The sequence below is a fragment of the Anser brachyrhynchus genome, assembly GCF_964034855.1.
Source record: "Anser brachyrhynchus genome assembly, chromosome: 1".
NCBI lineage: Eukaryota > Metazoa > Chordata > Aves > Anseriformes > Anatidae > Anser > Anser brachyrhynchus.
Window position 1 is genome coordinate 15,280,671 of NC_137694.1, and position 19,095 is coordinate 15,299,765.

General features: G+C 39.6%; 1 protein-coding gene across 3 annotated transcripts in view; it reads left to right on the forward strand.

Moving 5' to 3' along the window:
* The window catches only part of PRKAR2B (protein kinase cAMP-dependent type II regulatory subunit beta), an 81,483-nt gene that overhangs the window by 43,158 nt on the left and 19,230 nt on the right, over positions 1 to 19,095 (forward strand). For 2 of the 3 annotated variants that reach the window (XM_080582367.1, XM_080582368.1), the window contains one exon: positions 18,039 to 18,091. In XM_080582367.1, coding sequence (XP_080438493.1) covers positions 18,039 to 18,091 — 53 coding nt within the window. Of the gene's footprint in view, positions 1 to 1,109; positions 1,220 to 18,038; positions 18,092 to 19,095 lie in introns of all 3 variants that reach the window. The other variant, XM_080582369.1, reaches the window with a different exon arrangement.

Here is a 19,095-nt window from a genome sequence, read left to right on the forward strand (position 1 = left end):
TCTGTTCAGTACACAATTTTCATGAAGGACTCCTTAATCAGAGCACAATGTGAGTGATGGATCCTTTTCAAAGACATTATTTATACAAGCAATGGGAATTGTTTCTATTTATAGCCTGGTTGTGATCACATCTGACTACTGGATTTCTTAGTGCATTCATCATACAAGTGGTACCAGCAGGAGCTTTGCATTTACATCCCCAGGTCGCCATTTTTAAATGAGTACTCCTTTTTAATGACACTTCTCCATTTTGATTCCTTGTCTCGATTTGATGACTGTGAAGTTAAAAACTACTGCTGCCCTGGCTTCTGAGGACAAAACCAACATGCTTTAATGAGTAGGTTATGAAATTGCACATTGATGCAAGTGGGTAGAACATACGTAAATGGCTTACCAGACAGGAGTATAATGTAACTCTGGGCTGTCTGGGGTAATGGAAGCTCTTTGTTCCAGCCATCTACGATGTAAATGTACATTTCTTTCTCTATTAAGTAAATGTTTAGCATCTGAACTTTTTTTTTCAACCTATGGTTTTATTTTGTGTTCTAAACAAAATGAAGTGAGAGCAGTGTGGCTATTTGCTTCTTCATATTGTCCTATTTTTTGGAGGAGCAAGGCTAGTGAGTACTTACAGTTCAGTTTTCTAGTTGAGTCATTGGGCTTTAGTTGATGCAGCCACAGGACGTGTTTCAGGAACTGCATGCTGGTTCCCTTCACCTGTGGCATGGATTTGGGGAAATAAAAGTTAGAAATTTACTTTGCTTTTTTTTCTAGTCACCGGTTTTGTTGTCTGCAAGCTATCCCTTTTGTGCTTATCAGAACAGATAATTACAGTGATAAACATTGCAAAACAGATTGGAACAAGAGCCTGTAACTGCTATACTCTAAGCAGTGGTCCCCTGCCTTCTAAAAACTGTATTAAACAGAAGCATTTTGTGCCTGTGGCCATTAAACTTGAGAAGTTTGTCCTCCATGACAGAGAGCTGAAGGCCCAGAGTTGTTGGCTAGTACCGAGGTGAGGGGGTGGAGGCCCTGATCCGTGTGCTCCCGTCTTCTCTCAGGTCTGGAAGCACCCTGTTACGCCTTCTCTTTCTATTATATTCTTACAGATATAAGGAATGGCTGGGGACTACGGGGGACAGATGCACCAGTATGAGGGAGCGGAGGCTCTGTACATGGTGTATCCACCATTCTCTGGATCCCACAGGCTACCCATGCTGTATGTACAGTGCTTTTATGTGGTGTCTCTAATTCTTATATAGCCCTGTAGTTATTACCTGGCTTCATCCTTATGGGTCTATTATGCTAATAATACTTAACTTCATGAGGGCCTAAAAATATTCTGAGGGCCTTCTGTACTGCCCACTGAAACCAGCAATAATGCTTGACTTCTTCCTTTTTTTTAAAACCAAGTTTTGACTGATTTTTTTAAATTTTTTTTTCATTTTTAAAGGTCAGTGCAGTATCCAAATGAGTTGCATTAGAGTGGTGAAGAAACTTAATAATGTGATAAAATCAAGTAATAATAAAAGCAAATATTTCCAATTTATTAAAAAAGTAGTATCAAAATAAATTTATTGATCAGTAACATAATAGGCAGGTGGCTGCTTCTTAAAATTCAAAAATTCAGGGCCACAAGGATGATCAAGGGGTTGGAGCACCTCTTCTGTGAGGACAGGCTGAGGGAGTTGCGGTTGTTCAGCCTGGAGAAGAGAAGGTCCCAGGGAGACCTTACAGCGGCCTTCCAGTGCCTAAGGGGGCCAACAGGAAAGTTGGGGAGGGACTCCTTGTCAGGGGGTGTAGGGACAGGACGAGGGGGAAAGGTTTTAAACTAAAAAAGGGCAGACTTAGATTAGGTATTTGGAAGAAATTCTTCACTCGGAGTTGGCAAGGCCCTGGCACAGGCTGCCCGGAGAAGCTGTGGCTGCCCCATCCCTGGAGGTGTTCAAGGCCAGGCTGGATGGGGCCTTGGGCAGCCTGGTCTGGTGGGAGGTGTCCCTGCCCATGGCAGGGGGTTGGAACTGGGTGATTTTTAAGGTCTCTTCCAACCCCCTGCCATTCTGTGATTTAATGAATTCCTTTGAAGTTAAAAATATTGTAGATTGAACTTGTGATCTCAGTGAAGTTTACCTTGAGATAACTTCAGGCACTCTGTGTGTCAGACATTAAACCACCGCTCGGTCATAATTCCCCATCACTGTTCTTATATTTGTCAGAAGATAGCTTCTTTTCTTTTGTCAAATTGTATGGAGGCACAAGCTTCAGTTGTGAGTTTGTGTGCATGTTTGTGCAAGTAAGCACACAGGTGCTGTTTTGTGGGAATGCCTGCACTTTGCTGGGCAGCACAATTACTTGAAACTGATGAATGGGTTGGTATGATCTGGAGGTTCCTAGAGTTTCCCTTTGTTATCAGCTTACCAAATTTATTTATTTATTTATTTTCCTTCTTGTGTGGTGCCTTTCCAATGTCATTTAGGTTTTCAGCGCTGACACTGTAACAGCGAACGCCTTATTCTGAACTGGTCTTGAAAAAGAATAGAAGAAAATACAAAAAGGCCTTTTTCCTACTGGGTGTAAGAGTAGCAGTAGGAATTTGTGTCTATTTTAATTAGTTTTGTTATCCTCAGTAAATAATTGTGTCTTTCTTTGAGTGATACTCTACATGTGCATTAGTGACGAGTATGTGTACTGACAGCATCAAAGACCACATCATTGTTTTCCCTTGGCAGTACCTGTAGGGGTTCGATGCCCAACCCTCCCTCACTCTCGGAGGCAGGAGTGTGTTACAGCACGAGCTGTATTGTGCTCAGGGAGGTGCCATTCCTCCATCCACTCTGCTGAGATGAAGCACTTTCTGCTTAGACACATTTTCTTCTGCATGGTTGATTATTCCATATCCAGTTCTTTTTGTTTAGAGCAGTGATGTCTTTATATATATTTATATTTGAGTTCATTGCTGTGATACTTGGGAGGTTTGAATTCCATATTTGGTCCGTACGTGAAGTCTTTTTATTGCTTAGTAAGTGACACATGCCTGATAAGGGCTCTATTTGCTGTTCATTTAAATTCAGCAAGTGAAGGGATTGGGTGCCTGTTTTGCACAAAAGTGGATCTGGAAAAGCCACAAAAGCCTCACCTGTCTCAGGCGTCTGAGGTTGCAGTGAGCCTCCGGGTCACTGCCAGGGACCCGGACCTGGGACCAGGCTGATTGGGATGCCATTCCCGAGGTGACTCCCTCAAGGAGGTGCCTGCCTCTTTCCCCAGACTTGTCATGATAAAGAAGATTTGTGGGACCAGTGGAGTTACCACAGAGTCTTCTGACATGGGTGAGGCGTGTATGTTGGCACTGACTCTGTAGCCATGGCTTACTGAAACTACACCAAGACATGAGGCATATGTTGGGTTTCTCCAGTTCAGCAACTGTGACTTACAGCTCTTTCAGATCCCCTGGCACCAACTGGGGGACACCTCTGTAGAAGTGACGCTTTGTTCTCAGTAGTAACACAAAGCACTGTGGAATCTCAGGAGAATGAGTTTAACTTGCTATATGACTGCATTCTCTCATCCTCGTCATCTTTTTCCTACATCCTCTTGAGACAGTAGGACATTGTTCAAAGTTGTGGCCTGTATAGAAAAATGCTGATGTTTGTCAAGAATTTCTCATCTGATGGCTTCTCTTTTTGCAGTCACCAGGAAAATGTCCTGGTTTCCTTCAAAAATTTGCAGCTCATTGCTGGATACGTTGAATATTTTTTTACTTTGGCTTTGTTATGTGCTTTTTTTCACACTGAGGAGCCTGAGATTAGGCTTCAGGTGGTTAAATTTAAGGTAAATCCGTAAAATATCAAATAGACCACTCAGAAGCAGAAATTTCTTCACTGAAAAACTGTAATGAACTTTGGTCTTTCTAATCTGGTAGGAGCATTTGGACATAAATACCAACAGGTATGCTCAGGGCTAAAATCAATACCCTTTTTGCCTTCTGCGCATTTCTCTTTGTGCATCTCTGTTCTCAAGCATTTGAAAGTCAGATCTTGTATCATCACAGATTATACGGTTCACTTGACCACTTGTTGAATCCAGAACCATAAATTCTAGTCTGTATTAACTGTTAATCAACAGTTGCCTTCTGGTCAACTGCTCAGCATCATTGTCTCCCGTGGTAAGTGGTGTGCTGAATTTTTGTGCTATTTCATCCTAGATTTCGTTTCCAGATCTGCTGCTGGCACTGTAGTCTTTTGTGATAAACAAGCAGGCCACTATTATTCAGCTTCTGCAACGTTTGTTTTGTGACATGGCCAGGCTAAAATCTTTGAGGGAAGATCTCCAATTATTTCGCCTGTCTTTTAGCACAGTGACATCATGTGTGCTTTATGTAGTGATGATAGAAAAGCCTTGAGCTTTCTTATGGCACTTTGTAAATTGGTTCTGCCGTTGCTCTTTTTGATAACCATTCAGATACACTTCACCAGGTAATTTAATAGCATCAGGGAAACAACTTGGAGCTACGGATAATACGAATAAACTCAAGGTTTCCCAATGACTAGATTCTTCTGGATCTTAGGATAATTCAGGTTGGAAGATACCGTCAGAGGTTTCTAGCCCAACCTCCAGCTCTAAGCAGGTCGGCTCTTAGATCAGACCAGGTTGCTCAGGGCTGGGTTCTTGAGAACAATTTCTCTGGGCAACCTGCTTCACCACCTGACTGGCCTCATGGTGAAAAAGCTTTTCTTGTAACCAATCTCAAACTCTTTTGTTTCAGCTCATGCCTCTGTCTATCATCTTTCCATCATCTACCAGTGTGCAGAGCCTCAGTTATTTCCCCATCGCTGCTGCCAGGTTCCTCAAAGCCATCTCTTCTCCAGACTGAACAAGCCAAGTTCCTTCAGCCTCTGAAGTGCATAACTACACTGGTGGCCCCCCACTGAGTTCATTCCAGTTTATCCATGTCTTTCTGTATTTGGAGGCCCCAAAAGTAGACCCAGTACTCGGGATGTGGTCTAATGAGTGTGGAGTAGAGAAGCAGAGATGGACGGTCACTTTGCCTGTTCATACAGCCAAGGAGGCCTTTTGGCTGACCTTGCTGCTGGGACACTGTTTGCTGGTGGGCACTGCTGGTGGTCAGCTGCTGCCCACCAAGACCCTCAGCACTGTTTTGGAGCAGCTCACCAGGCAGGCAGTGGCCAGCTGAGCTGTTTCCAGCATGAGGATGATGATGCAGCTGTCCAGGTGACTGGACACATGTGCCCTTTTCAAGGATAGTCTAAGGTGAAAAACATTCACTAGACTTGAATGATCTATACACTGACATGTGTACTGTGCATCTTTTCTGTCTTCAATTAATGGTAAATAACTTTTTCTTTGTGGTTTGACACAGTGAAAGGCCCTGAGAGTATATAAAAAACAAACAAACAAACAAAAAACATGTTGATATATAAGTACTTACAGTAAAAGTAGTACATTAAAATTCATTTATCACAGTATTCCAAGCTGGGCACTTTTTATTTTTTACATGTGCAGCTTTTAATTTTTATTGCTTTTTATTGTTTTCTATTCTTTTAGAATTAGGAGTGCTTTATTTTAATACGCTAGCAATGGGTACCTCAGTCAGCAAATAGTCTGGTTCATTCCACTAGAATATTTTGCCATCTCCCAGCTGTGCTGCTATCTTGGTAACTTTTCACTGAATGATTACTTAATCATTAAACCTGAAATGCCTAGAACTGTCAAGGGAACTGTATACAAATTAAATCAAGTTCTTTAACACTGCTGCTTAAACACAGGACATTTATAAGGGAATACAATTTCCTTGGGGTTCCTTCAGCTTTCACTGCGGCCTTGATTATTCTGTCTAAGTTTTCTGTCTATAAGAACATTCTGTTACAAATGATGGTTTTGGTTGAAGAAGCTAGATGCAGCTCTGTCTCGCCCTAGAGGTTCATTTACTCTCCTTTGATATTTAACAGAGTTGTTGCTGAAGAGCATCTATAGGTAATTTCTTTCCTGGGAGGACAAGACAAAACTATAAGCCTGAATTCTAACACCGCACAAAGCCAGATGTTAACCCTTTTTTAACTTATGCTGTAATTTTAATAGGTTTTCTTAAATATGATCACCTGACATACATGATTTCCCAGGATATTGGTTTCTGTTAGTCACTAGTCGTCAGGAAATATAAAGTGTCTGGCTTGGGTGAGGTTCTTTATTTTATTTTATTTTATTTTTTTTACTTCCAAATTTGAAAGAATCGTAGTTTAGAGAGGGGGGTATGTGTTATCTCACATCTCATCAAGTAAAAATAAAAATAGCTGCTTCCTTCCATTCAGTAAGATTAAGTTCATTTATGTAACATTTCCCTGAAAGTATAGGTATGTTTTGCATATAGAACTGACCAATAAGAAACTGCGTTGAAAGCTTGAATTTTGTTTAGTTTTCAAACTGGCAAGTCCACTTCTCTTCTACTCTCTGTATGCCAGTGTTTTCTGGTGTAGATTCAGTTTCTGAGAAAGCTACTGCATGGACACTCATGAGCTTTCCCCTGCTGCCTAACAGTTTCATCTCCTGCTGAAACAGCGTAAGGTTGTGGTTGTGCCAGGGACACAAGAGCCAGTGCCAGAGAAGATCCTGTATCAGGACAAGAGATTGTGAGTTGGTGTTTGCATAAAACAAGGAGCTGTACACAAAGTGGAGAACAGGCACTGGCATACAGCAGCAAGGTATTTGTGGTGATGTCATCAGTTTATCCAAGATAATATAGCTTAATTATTAGGGATTAGTTGCTGGAGTCTGGAGGTCATACATGCATGGATCACTTCGACTCTTTCTTCATTAAGTGGAAAGAACACACTCACTCTTGGTCAGTTGCAGGTGGGGATGAGCCTGTTTCTGTCATAGCAACTACTTGGGGATGGAGAGACTGGGAAGTCCAAAACAGCTGTGTTGACAATCTGAGGCTGTCTGAGGTCACATTGCCAGGTATTCATCTCCTGCAGGCATGATGTCAGTTTTCTGGGTTCACCTCTAGCTAGCTTCTCTTCAAGTGCAATGCGATTTTAAGCAGGTATCGAGAAAATGGAGCTAGGTGGTGGTGGCTACGTGAAAGAGTGATACGACTTGGAGTGTCCTTCGTAGGTTTATGGCACTTCTTCCAGCCTTTCTGCATCTTCTTGTAATGTTAGAAGATGACAGGAGGATAAATTGAGCACTGTGGAAATCTGTAAGATCCACAGATAGAAGAGATGAAACTGTTTTATAGTATGTGGGAAAAAGCTAGATTCACACCGGTGTGTTTGTGTAGCCATTTAGTCTCTGGAAGTAGAGTAGTATTTAGTTAATGGTACCAAATGTGGGGGGAGGGGGGGGGGGTGTTTAGAAAGTTGGCAATATAGACGTATTTATGTTAAGAAATATTTTTTCATTCATCAAAGTACACTATCCGTATTTACCTTTGGCTGGGGATGTTCTGAGAAATGATAGCTCCAGGTACTGACTGCTCATTATCTGTGTGAGGGGAGGCTACTTTTTTTTTTTCTTCTCTTTTAGAAAAAGATTAACTAGTTCTGTGAGACCTTGGTGTCCTCTTTCTTGTTCTGAGTGGTAAGTAGTCACACAGGTATGGATGTCTTCTGTTACTAGAGCATGTCAGTGTGGTAATTGGTGTTTCTAGGATGATTACAGACCCCGTTCTTGGAAGAATAATATTTGTAGACCATCTTTTGGCTTGTTACTGTTGTCTACACTATTACAGATGTAGACAAGCACGTAGTGATCACTGTGTCAGGTACTTACTTTCTTACCTTAGTAAGTAGTGCCAGTACTATTTCCTAATAACAGTTTATATTTTAGTTGTGGTAAATTAAAGCGGCTTATCTTATCTTATAGTTGTGATTCGTCTTCTACACTTCCTTTGGCTATCTAAAGAAAATCCCGTCAGCAAAAGGTCTTAAATAGATTTTCTGGAGTCGTTGAGAAACCAGATGTTCAAAATCAACCTTTTCAAAACTTGGCAGAAGTATTTTTCAGAATCTGTTTTTGTCTACCTGTCTTCCTGTTTGATCTGGAACCTTTTTAATAAATTTGGTTTATCAGAGCTCTGAGAGAGAGGATTATGTGAGCATGACATTTCAAGCAAAAATCGTGTTAAAATTCTAGGAGACAAGCTCCTTTAGTTTATAATTGTGTTTCATCTTGCTTAACAGCCTGGCCTCAGGAGGAATGAAGTGCATCTCATTACAGATTATTTTGTAATGTAGTATGTAGGGCACTTTCCTGGAAAAGAGGGAAGGGTGAATTCGAGCTTCCTTCCCTCAGTCCCATAGCTGTGAAAAGCGAAGGCAAATTTCAAAGGATGACTCCTCCTCTTTCTTCAGGTGCCCGTCCTCAGCTTGCTATTCTAAATGCCGTATGGATACAGGGTTTTCTGTGAAGCCTGCTCAGATTGAACTTTACACTCCCTCAGGTGCCCAATACAAGTGTACCCCACTTTTTGCCATGTGCCTCTGAGGAGCTAGGGGACACCCTTCAGGGATGAGGAGTCCACATTCCTAAGTGTTTCTGCACCTGAGTTCAGGAGTTCACACAGTTAATCTGAATACGGACTCACAGAAACAGGCTTTGCGAAGTGAAGCATTTATTTAGAGGTTTGAGCACAGCAATAAAGAACAGTTTTAAACCAATCTCCTCTGGGCTTGTTTATTATATTTAAAGTTCTACCATTTTGTAATTATGACTTAATTAGACATCATTCCAAGGGTTCGTATGAGTATTCTAGATTTAGTATTATCTGTGCCTTCCTCATTTTTCTGGATGGTCGCACTGCTTCTGGCAGGCTTTTCACCTTGTCTTTATCAAACGGGTCCAGTCTGCTGGCAGGACACCGGGACATGTTTGTCAGAGCTCATAGTTCTGGCTTTGTCCCTAACGTCCCTACGATCGCTTGCACAACTCTATGGCTCACAGGTCACCTTCTCTTGTGTGCCCTTGTTCTATGTTTTTTCTCTTTTCTTAAATCTTTTTATATCTTTACATGTCCTGCCATCAGCAATTCTTTTCTTTGTGTTACTTCCAAGCATTTTCTTTGCCTCACTACATCTTTTCTTTAGCTACCAAATTGATTCTTGTATTACTCTTTAAAATACCAGCATAGAAGATAGCCATGAATACATGGTTTCATAAACTAATCATCTTATTTTGGTTTCCTTAGCCTTTTTAACTCTTTGCAGATATGTAACATGAGTCACTCTCCTTTCCCCTCTTCTTGGCCCAGTCCAGTTAAATCAAGGTGTGTGCTTAATTTTACCTCGTGACCTGTTGGCAGAGTTGAGTTTTGCCGTTCATTTTGCCCTCTTGAATTCTGTGATTCTTATATTTTTTTTGGTTCTCCTTCTACTTCTCCTGGTGCTCCTTTGCTCAGCATTAATAGGTGCTCCCCCTCCTTCTCCAGTAAGGTTGTGGGCCTTGGAATTCCATTTTTTACTGCTTCCCCTGCTGTCTGTTCTTAAGTATCTTATTTAATATGATTTTAGCATTTTCTTTTTTTTTTTTTGCAAATAATTCCCAGTTTTGCTTTGTTTGCAGTTTTTTCTACCCACCTTGTCCTACAGCTGACTGATTCATACATCTCACCTTCAGTGTCTTCTTACTACTCCAGAATTTGAGTATTTCCTTTTCTGGTATTTCTCGACTCGTGTTTTTCTCCTGGTTTCAATTTTTTATTCTGTTCTATTAATAGTTTCATGGTTTACTCTACTAGATTTGTAAATTCAGTAGTGTTTTCCTGCATGCCTCTTTCATATTTAATCCACCATTAAAAAACAATTATTTTTTAATAATTAAGCACCAAACATGCCAACTTGGTTATCAAAACTAACACCTCCTTTTCAGATATTTTACAACATTGAGGATAAGACATGATTGGAGAAACCGAAGGAGAGGCTAGGAGAGATGAATGAGTGATAAACTCATTTGAGTGTCTATTTCTGTGTCCTCTTTAAGGCGTATGTATATACTTCTGCAATCAATTTTGAAAAATACGGCTAAGGTAGTTAGTATGCTATTGACTCACCTTAATGTGTATTGAAACATCTTAGAACTCATCTCTGTGGTTTCTTGTTGAAGTTCACATAGTTCAGTCAAAATCTACAGCAAGGATTTTATTGTTTGGGGCTCTGTTACTATGAAACCTGACATGGTGAATAGCGTAAGTTACAAACCCTGTCGACTGGACAGAGAACTCATTTTGGGTAAAATTAAGTTGCTGTTGTGGTTTTCTGTATTGTATATAGTTCCTTAAAGTGTGCTACTTACTATGTGGCTATTTTAAAAATGTGGATGTGTACGTTCTTGCGTTCTTGGGATGTAGGCTCCAGAGATTAAAAAAAAAAAAAAAAAAAAAAAAAAACACTTGTAGCTACAATCTTTTAAATTTTTGCAGCACATTCTATGTAAGGGATGAGTTTTCTGGTGGGAAAATAAAGTGTGTTCTCTGAGTGGACTGCTGACTTTTCTATAAGAAAAATCTGTAGTTGATGGCTGTGAAGCGCTAAATAATATGGGAGAGAGAGCTGGGTGCAGCTCTGTTTTTGTTTTTTGTTTTTTTGCTTTGGTATTGGCAAATATAAAGTTGAAATGTATGCAAAGAGCTCTGTGTCTGCTCAGAACTTGTCAAATATTTATGCATAGTTCAGTTCTGTCCCAAACCAAATAGCACACTGTAGAGTTATGAACTGCTTGGACCCGTATGAGAATGGGAACAGAAGGTTAAACAAGTCAACATCAGAGTACAGTATGTCATTGTATGGTATGCTGCTATAGCTGGGAAAGCTTACAGAATAAGCGCTATAGTGTATAGTATATACTGGCAAACTCTTCTAGTGGAAGTGCATCTTAGTTTTGTAATGATTTTATTGTTTAATAACTACCTGCAGTGATCTGGACACTGTAACACGTGTCTGTGCTCGTTTTCACTACCCAGACAGATGAAGTCAGGCACTTCCTGAGAAGCCCCACAAAGCTGTCTCCTCACCATAAGCCTGTTTTTTTTAGCTCCATCTTGACAAATGACACAATTATGGAAAGAGCTGAAATAGGACTGTAAATAGGACTAAGGACTATGCAAGTCCTTGGGGAGAATCTACTAAAGCCTTTTTCTATGTCCCTGTTTAAAAATAGGGAAGTCTTTTCAGCTGCTTGTGGTGAAGTTCAAACATGCTGCTTCTGTGGAAGAGCCAGCGATTCAAACCAGTATGATTTCGGGAAAGAGTGCATAACTTTGCCCCAGTGATGAGTGTGCTACCTTTGATGCGGAGTGCTTTGCCCTGTGGAGTACAGGAAGATATTGCAGTCTAACACGTCACAATTTTCCATGTTATATTCCAAAGTATTAAGGAACTTGCAGTGCAAAGGCACCCACACATGAATAACTCAACTAGTTCTCTAAAAATGCCTTGTGTGGGCCATCAGGTTTCTTCAGATGGGCTTTAACGGTGTTCAGTGTGATCTTGATGAAATCCTTGCTTTGGTGTGAGGATTGATGTAACATGAATAAACTTCACGTGGACTTCTGAATGGAGACTCCTTAGGAGGATCTATGACTCACTGTTGGCGTGGATCTCATTCAAGATGCTACATCTTATTATTAGGCACCTCATGTTATTTAGCATTGCTGGAGGAAATATATTGAAGTTTGACTAATTTAAAATAGCAGTAGCAGCAGATGGACAACAGAAAATAGAATGGAAAAATTGATTGAATGAACTAGTTCTTCTAAAGTGTTTGATTTCTTGCAGGCACGTAGCGCAGGCTGAGCATGGTCTTCCAACTCTGGCAAAATGTTTTGCTGTTAGGCTGTGTAGCTGAGAACAAACCGCGTGTTTGGTATGTATTTACAACTGGCATACAGTCTTTGGTAAGTCTCAGCCTATTTACTGAAAGGCAGAGCAGGCAGTCCTTCATGAGCAGTCCATCTTGAAACAGACTTTGTTGGCAGTGGTCCCAATCCTCCAGTTCAGTCCCCACCTAATGACCTGAAGGCCATCTTCCTAATAATTAAGAGGAGACTGACTGATTTTACCTAGCTTCGAATTTTTGAGGCTGGTGTCCTGAGCATTTAGCTATTTGTGTTAAGTGATGCACCACCCAAAAGTAGATATCACATAGATCTAGTAGACTGGAGGGGAAATTCTTATTTCTTTTTTTTTTTCATGTGAGGAAATCTCAAAAATACTCATGTCTCTATCATTGCTAGAGCTTTTTTCTGAGCATGCATACTTTTACTCTAGTTTGGATAGCATTTGTAATGTAAATACTCCATATGTAGTACAGTAATAACACAATTATAATGTCTCAGGCATTGTGTATATTAATTCACCTAATTGTGCCTAGATAAAGTTTCAAGTTAGTGACCCTGTCAGGTGTAGGCATTTCTCAGATGCTCTGTTTTTGACAGTATCATAGGAAACAATAGCCACAGTGATCATGCTTTGTTCCAAATTAGTTTGCGTTTAAAGAAAGCAAGTCCTTGAGATAGTTTCAGTGTTTTGCCCAAATGGAGGATGTCAGCAGTAGAGCCAGTTGGTATTGCCTCTCTGTGTGCTGCGTGGAACAAGGTAAAATTTCTCTCATCTCATTGTGCACTCAGAGAAGAAAGTCGTTCTTCTTTCACTGGGTTGTTCTTTAGTCCTTACGTTTACTTACAGCTCTTCAATCTTGTCTTCTATGTGGTCCCGACAAAACCATCTCTAGAAATAATACAGGCTTGGTAATCATGACCATCAGAGACCACGACCAGTTATTTCTTTTTGCTACCATCACACAGGATTGCTGTTGTTTCAATAAAAGCTATCTGTGAAATGCAGGGTTTTGGAGTGCAGAGTTTGCTTGCTTCCTGCAGTGTTAGGAACTGGTGATGTGTTTAAAAAACAGATTTTTGTGGCAAATAGTGTCAGAAACTTTGATGAAGGTGCAGCAGTATTTGCAGTCCAGTCTGGTACTAGCATCTGCTGTGCCAGGAGTCTCAGTGCACCATGTTTCTGTTCTATGTTTAGAAGATGGAGAAGTACATCCTGACAAACTGGGGGGAAATCTCACCCTGCAGTTAAGTCACCTTTGTGACTTCCATCTGGCTAAACCAGTGAAGTGACGTTCTTGTTGTACGAGGGGGTGGGCATCGCTGCTGTATTTGGGATGTTTGTAGGGACGTAGGGCATGCTGCCATAGCTACAATGGCAAGAGATGGGTTGTTTTCGTACTGCAGCCTGATAGTTGTGCTGACAAAACTGTGGAGTCTTGATTTGGCCTGAATGGGAGGAAGAAATACTTCCATGGATGTTTTATTGTTGTTGTAAAATTATTTGTAACATGCTTTATTACTAGGGGTTTCTGTGCTTTGGAAACAGTCCACACATTGGTTGTTTTCCTGCATGTTTTCATTGTAATACAATATTTTATGATTACATATCAGCTTTCATTCATTTCATTATTGATAGCTTCTTACTTCCTGATACACCAAGGGAATAGAGCATGTTTAACATTATTTTTTTTTGTGATCTTACAATTACTAACTATATGTTAGTTTTCATTTTAGAATTCATTCATATCTAAAGTGACTTTATTTCCGGTGGTTTTTTTTTTTAATGTAAAACAATATTAACTGAATTCCAAAAATTTTACTTTACTTGGACTAAAGAGTTGGAGATTATAAAAGCTTGCCTCTTCTTGCTGGCAAAGCAATCCATCTAGATTTGTGTGTGGTTTTCAGTGCACATGTATTTTAATAACACACTGCTGTCAGATAATTTGGGTTTTTGCTACAAATACTTTGTGCTGATGTGTTTGTGCTTGTGTCCATCTTGGTGAATTATGTGAAATAATTCTCCATTGGAAAAAAAATGAATAAAAATAGTTTCAATTAGTTAAGCTTAGGAGCCAAAGGAGAAATATGTGCAGTGTTTGTATCACTATTTTTAAAGCTGTACTTATGCATGGGTGAAATGGGCCTCTAAGAACTGTATTAGGACTGCTTTTTGAGCAATGGTAGGATATTAAATTTAGCAGTGACACGTAGCAAAATGTGACAGGGTGTTTGAGCATGATAAAGTCAGCCTGTACTGTGTGCTCTTGGGAATGTGGAATGAGCTGGGGAGGCAGGAAAATGAAACACCAAACATTACGAGTATTCCAGCCACCAGCAGTGGAGTGGTTCAGAATAATGATGTCTGTGATGCCAGTCAGGCCTCGGACAAGAGAGTTGGGGCCACAGACTGTCTCCCTGGAATATACAAAAAGAATAAAGAAGGGGTGCTATTGCATGAGCAACCTGTCATCATCAGCTGAGTTATTTCTTTGTTTTCCAAAGAATATGGACTAAGTGGAGAAGTGCAGAAACCAGTCTAGCAGCTTACTCTAAACAGCAGGACTCATCTCAGGAAGGATAGGGTTTAGCTCAGCCAGTTAGTCACGTTTGTAATTAATCTTTTTTTAATCTGGGGATGTAATACAGGTCAGATGAATCACGTCATAAAAGTGATGGCTTCTCCCCATTAACTGAGATTGGAACCCAGATCACTTCTGCAGATGTGGATGTCTTCAGAAGAGGCATCTTACTTAGTTCTAGATGATTTATATCCTTGGGGTTCTAATGGGCCACACCCCAGTTTTCAAGTCCTGAAATTCAGTGGACTGTAGTAATGTCAAAAAACATATTTCAAGAACAGAAGTAAAATGTTTTAAGTTTTTCCATGACCCATCTACTGCTCTCCACCCAGAAATTAATACATTACTGGACTACAAAGTCTGTAAGACAAACTATTGAAATAATGGAGGAAAAGAAATTGCACATTTAAAACTGCAGAGCTACACCATTTGTATAATCTTTAAGTTGTGACCCAAATGAAAGATGCATCTGTAATCATGGCAAAAAGATAAGCCAAGACAAAATAAGTACAGAACTGAAACTAGAAGGGAAGTTTCTCATGGCAGATAAGAATAAATCATTTTAAAACTTGGGAAGATGGACACTAGCCAGAAGAAACTGCAATTATTAAAGAAATATAATGCACGTAATCAATGATAAAGAAGAAATATTTAATGGAAGTATCTGCTGGTAATAGCGTGACTGACTTAAATGAGCTTCTAGCAGAGAAAAGTGAATTTAGAGCAGAGACACCAGATGATGTGGAAAACCTCAGGTACATCCTCTCTTTCTGTTCTGATCCTGCTTGAGGCTGTGTGAAAGGAACTGGTAAGATGGATCAGGATGGCCATGGATGAGGCTAAATTCAGTTTCTTTTATGTGTTCTGGAAGGCTGTTAAGTCTTCAGCCATACTTTCTGAGACCTATCGATTCTGTGATAACAATACCAATGCTATTAAATTCCCATTTTGATTAATTTTTTTCTCTTAGAGGTTTTATTCGAGGTAAGGACAGGGTGTCCCTGTACCCCAGGTTGAGACTGACTATTTATACACCCAGCAGCACGCTGTAATACACATCTGTTGATTTCCATGTACACATACGTGCACTATAGCACAGAAGCTGATAGCAGTTCAGACAAAGTAGTGATTTACATTATGATGGCTTACGATGCTTACTTTGCGTGCTATTATTGTTGCTATTTAAATAACCCCCCCCCCCCTAAAGTTTATTTCAGACATCACAGAAATACTATAGTTGCCATAAAAAAAGTTGGTAGGAACATTTTGTTTATTTAGAGGTAAAATATTATACTTGTTCAAGATATTTCAAACTTCCTTTTGTGGGCATTTATATTTCTCTGGAACCAAAACCAGTTCCTAGTACACTTGGTAGAAAGCTTTCAGTTAGTTCCAGAGGGACTCGTATCAAATTTATTGAAGTTTTTGAAGCTGCCAGGTTTTATAAAGTTGACAATCTAGGATTTGCTGGGTGCGTGAGGTGGTGAGGTGGTGAAAGCCAAGACTTCCTTGGGGACTGTGCATGATAAGTGCAATAATACAGTGAAATCAGCTTAATTAATAGGGTAACGGGCAGGTTAATGGGTCTGTCTGGTGACTACTTTAGGAAGTGTTTGTGTAATAATATAGGAAATAGGGAGAATAAACAAGAGGACATGCAATCTTAATCCACGAGGAGCAATGTGACTGAACTAGCAGAACCAGACGTGGAAGGCGGACAGGGCAGAGGAAGAGGCTGCTGCTGCGTACCGGGTTCAGACACTCGTACTGCGATCCGGGCTGTGGAGGGAGGTGGACATACTGGTGGTCTGTGAGTAATACTGAAAGGGGAGAAGCTCAGGAGCTCTGTCATTATGTCTGCATAGCACAGACCACCAAAGAGATCAGGTAGGTGAGGGTTTTTATTAGCTAGCAGGGTCCAGGGATGGCGGTGATGGCGGTGGTGACTGATTTGAAATGATCAGTCATCAGTTGGAAGAGAATAAACAAGAATGCCGACTGCCCAACGTGTTTTACGACGTACTTCGGACAAAACTTTGAGAGACTGGGAGAAGCCATTGAAGGGAAGCTATTCTATGTGATACCAACTCTGGGGGAGAAACTGCTATAGAATAGGGAGAGAAAAGTCAACGTGAGTGAGAATTCCCATGGGATGGCAGAGTTCACGTTTTAGGAAGGGAAAGAAGTAGCCTGAAAGGATTAGGACAACAGGTCAAGAGAGTGAAAAGGGACTGGAGGCATAAGCTCATGGAAAAGAAGTCTGGAGAAAAGAAAGAAAAGGAATTGGATGTTCCACAAAGATGCAATATAAAGGGAACAAATTCAAATTGTGACCACACAAAAGAACAAAAGCACAGTAAAATAAATCTGTCTAAATTATAAGCTCCGTATTTATATCAAGCACAAGAAGGAACCATGTAGAAGATTAAAACTGGTTTGGTTTATTAAGAACAAATGTAAAAGAATAGCCAAAGATACGGAGTAAAAAAGCCGAAGTCAAGGTAATGAATGCAATCCAGTGACAAGAACAAACATTAGCAATAACAGAAATTGTTCTAGGAGTATATTACCACTAAGAGCATCTTCCAGGAAAGGGTTGCTCTGCTGCTTACCAAATTGTGTCAGTCTTCACCAGTGGCATTAAGAGCGTATGGAAAACTCAGTGAAGAGCAGAGAAAGGACAAACCACAGAGTACTTCACATAGCAGGGGTCTCCAGGTTGGCTGTGCCTGAGTGGTGCTGGGCTTGGAGACTGGAAGAACTGGTAAAATAAGCCTCAGCCCTGCTAGAAGTTAACATTGAGAAGCTGAAGAAGATAAATGAGAGAGTGTGGGGGGAAATAACAGAAAAATTGATCCTTGAAAGGGTGGGGTGGCTACCTAAGGGAAGAGACCTGTCACAGGTTTACAGATCATTTTTGTTCCTAGAGAACTTATGGACAAATAATCAAATGTTTTATATGTACCTGGAGGAAAGGTACAAGTAGCAGCGGGCATGGATTTGTTGGAACTATTTAGTGTCCTATAACAAGAGAACAGAACTTTGGGATAAAAGAAAAGGAGCAGATGCCCTACGTTTTCAAGATACTATTTCCATTTTCTTTTTTTTTTTTTTTTCAGTAATAATCTGGACTATATATGGGAGAGTGTGCTCGTTAAATTTGCTGATCTTACAAAGCTGAAAATGGATTAGAATAATGCTGGAGATTAGAATTCAAAATGGTGTTGACACTTTCTCCACTGTCTAAACTGGTCCTTTCTCTTCAGCACTTAAGCAATCCCTACTGGACACAAAGATTAGATCTTTCCCTTTTTATATGCCCATAGTAAGGTCAAATCTCTTACAGCAGGTTACTTGGGAAGCTGAAAAGTATACTGGATGTCTTTCAAAACACAGAAAACATGTCCAAAAACTACATAAATATAGTTTTTTTCACCAGCAGTGTGGAGATAACCTACTATGGACCTTATCAGCAATATTTTCTGTGGTTCTCTGCTGGGCGTGTTTCAGTGCTATATATTATTAGTACGCCACACAATGCATTTGTAAATATAAAGCTTGTAAAACAATATTTTAATTAATATTGTACTTTTTTTTTTAAATTTCAGTGTGTGCAGAAGCTTATGATCCTGATGAGGAAGAAGATGACGCAGAATCTAGGGTATTTAATACTTTGAGTTAAATACTTATTTTTTCAGTTCTCAGGCTTTAAATTTAGGAAGAAAATAGGGCTGATTATTTAAATTATGTAACCAACATTACCATTTCTTTCCAAAAGCATCCTTATTATAATATTCTTTAATAATTTGTAGGGTTTTCTTACTAAAGGAACATTTAAAAATTCTCTGTAGTAGTCACCCATGTAGGACACAATTAAATATTATTTTACTGTACCCGTGATCCATGGTTTGTTATGGAAACATTTTTATGCAATTACATTTGCCCAGAGAGTGCCTGCTATTAAAACTAATTCAGTAGTGTCCTTGCAACCTTGCAGTATTTTAATCAGTATTAAAGTATGTACATAAGGCAGAGAAAAGATAAATGATAAAATCACTAAGATTATCAGATGTGGAATGCTAATGAAACAGATTTGCTTATTTTACTTAAGTCACCATTTTAAAGGCATTTACTTGATTTTTAATATGAAATATCATGACTTTTAAGATTGCTCTATGTTTTTGTATTCTATCCACTTTCTGGCTAATAAAAGTGGAAAAAGGTTATCATAAGCTTATGAGCTAAACTAATAACTTGACTGATAGTCACATTAACCAGGCATGGGTAATTTAGTAAATCTCTGCTCAGTCATATGATGTGAAGTCTGTCATTTACACTGTTAAATCTCTGATATAAATTTATCACAGAGATTATTTCACAAATATTCTTTAGGAAGAAGTCATGGCAAATGGATAACAGTGGTGCTTTGTTTTTTTCTTTTATAGAACATATATGCTTAGACAGTAGTAGAATAATGTTTATTCAAAAATTGTTGAAATAAAGGTATCTGGAATGGCTTGTGAAATGTACTGGATTCTACAGATGTGAAGATCTTGTTAGTTAAAATACAGACATGCTTCATTTGCTCATGCTGTGGTGATACAGCGTTATCACTGACTATTTACTCAAATCCTGAAGGTTTTGGAAGGAAAATGTTACAAAGCA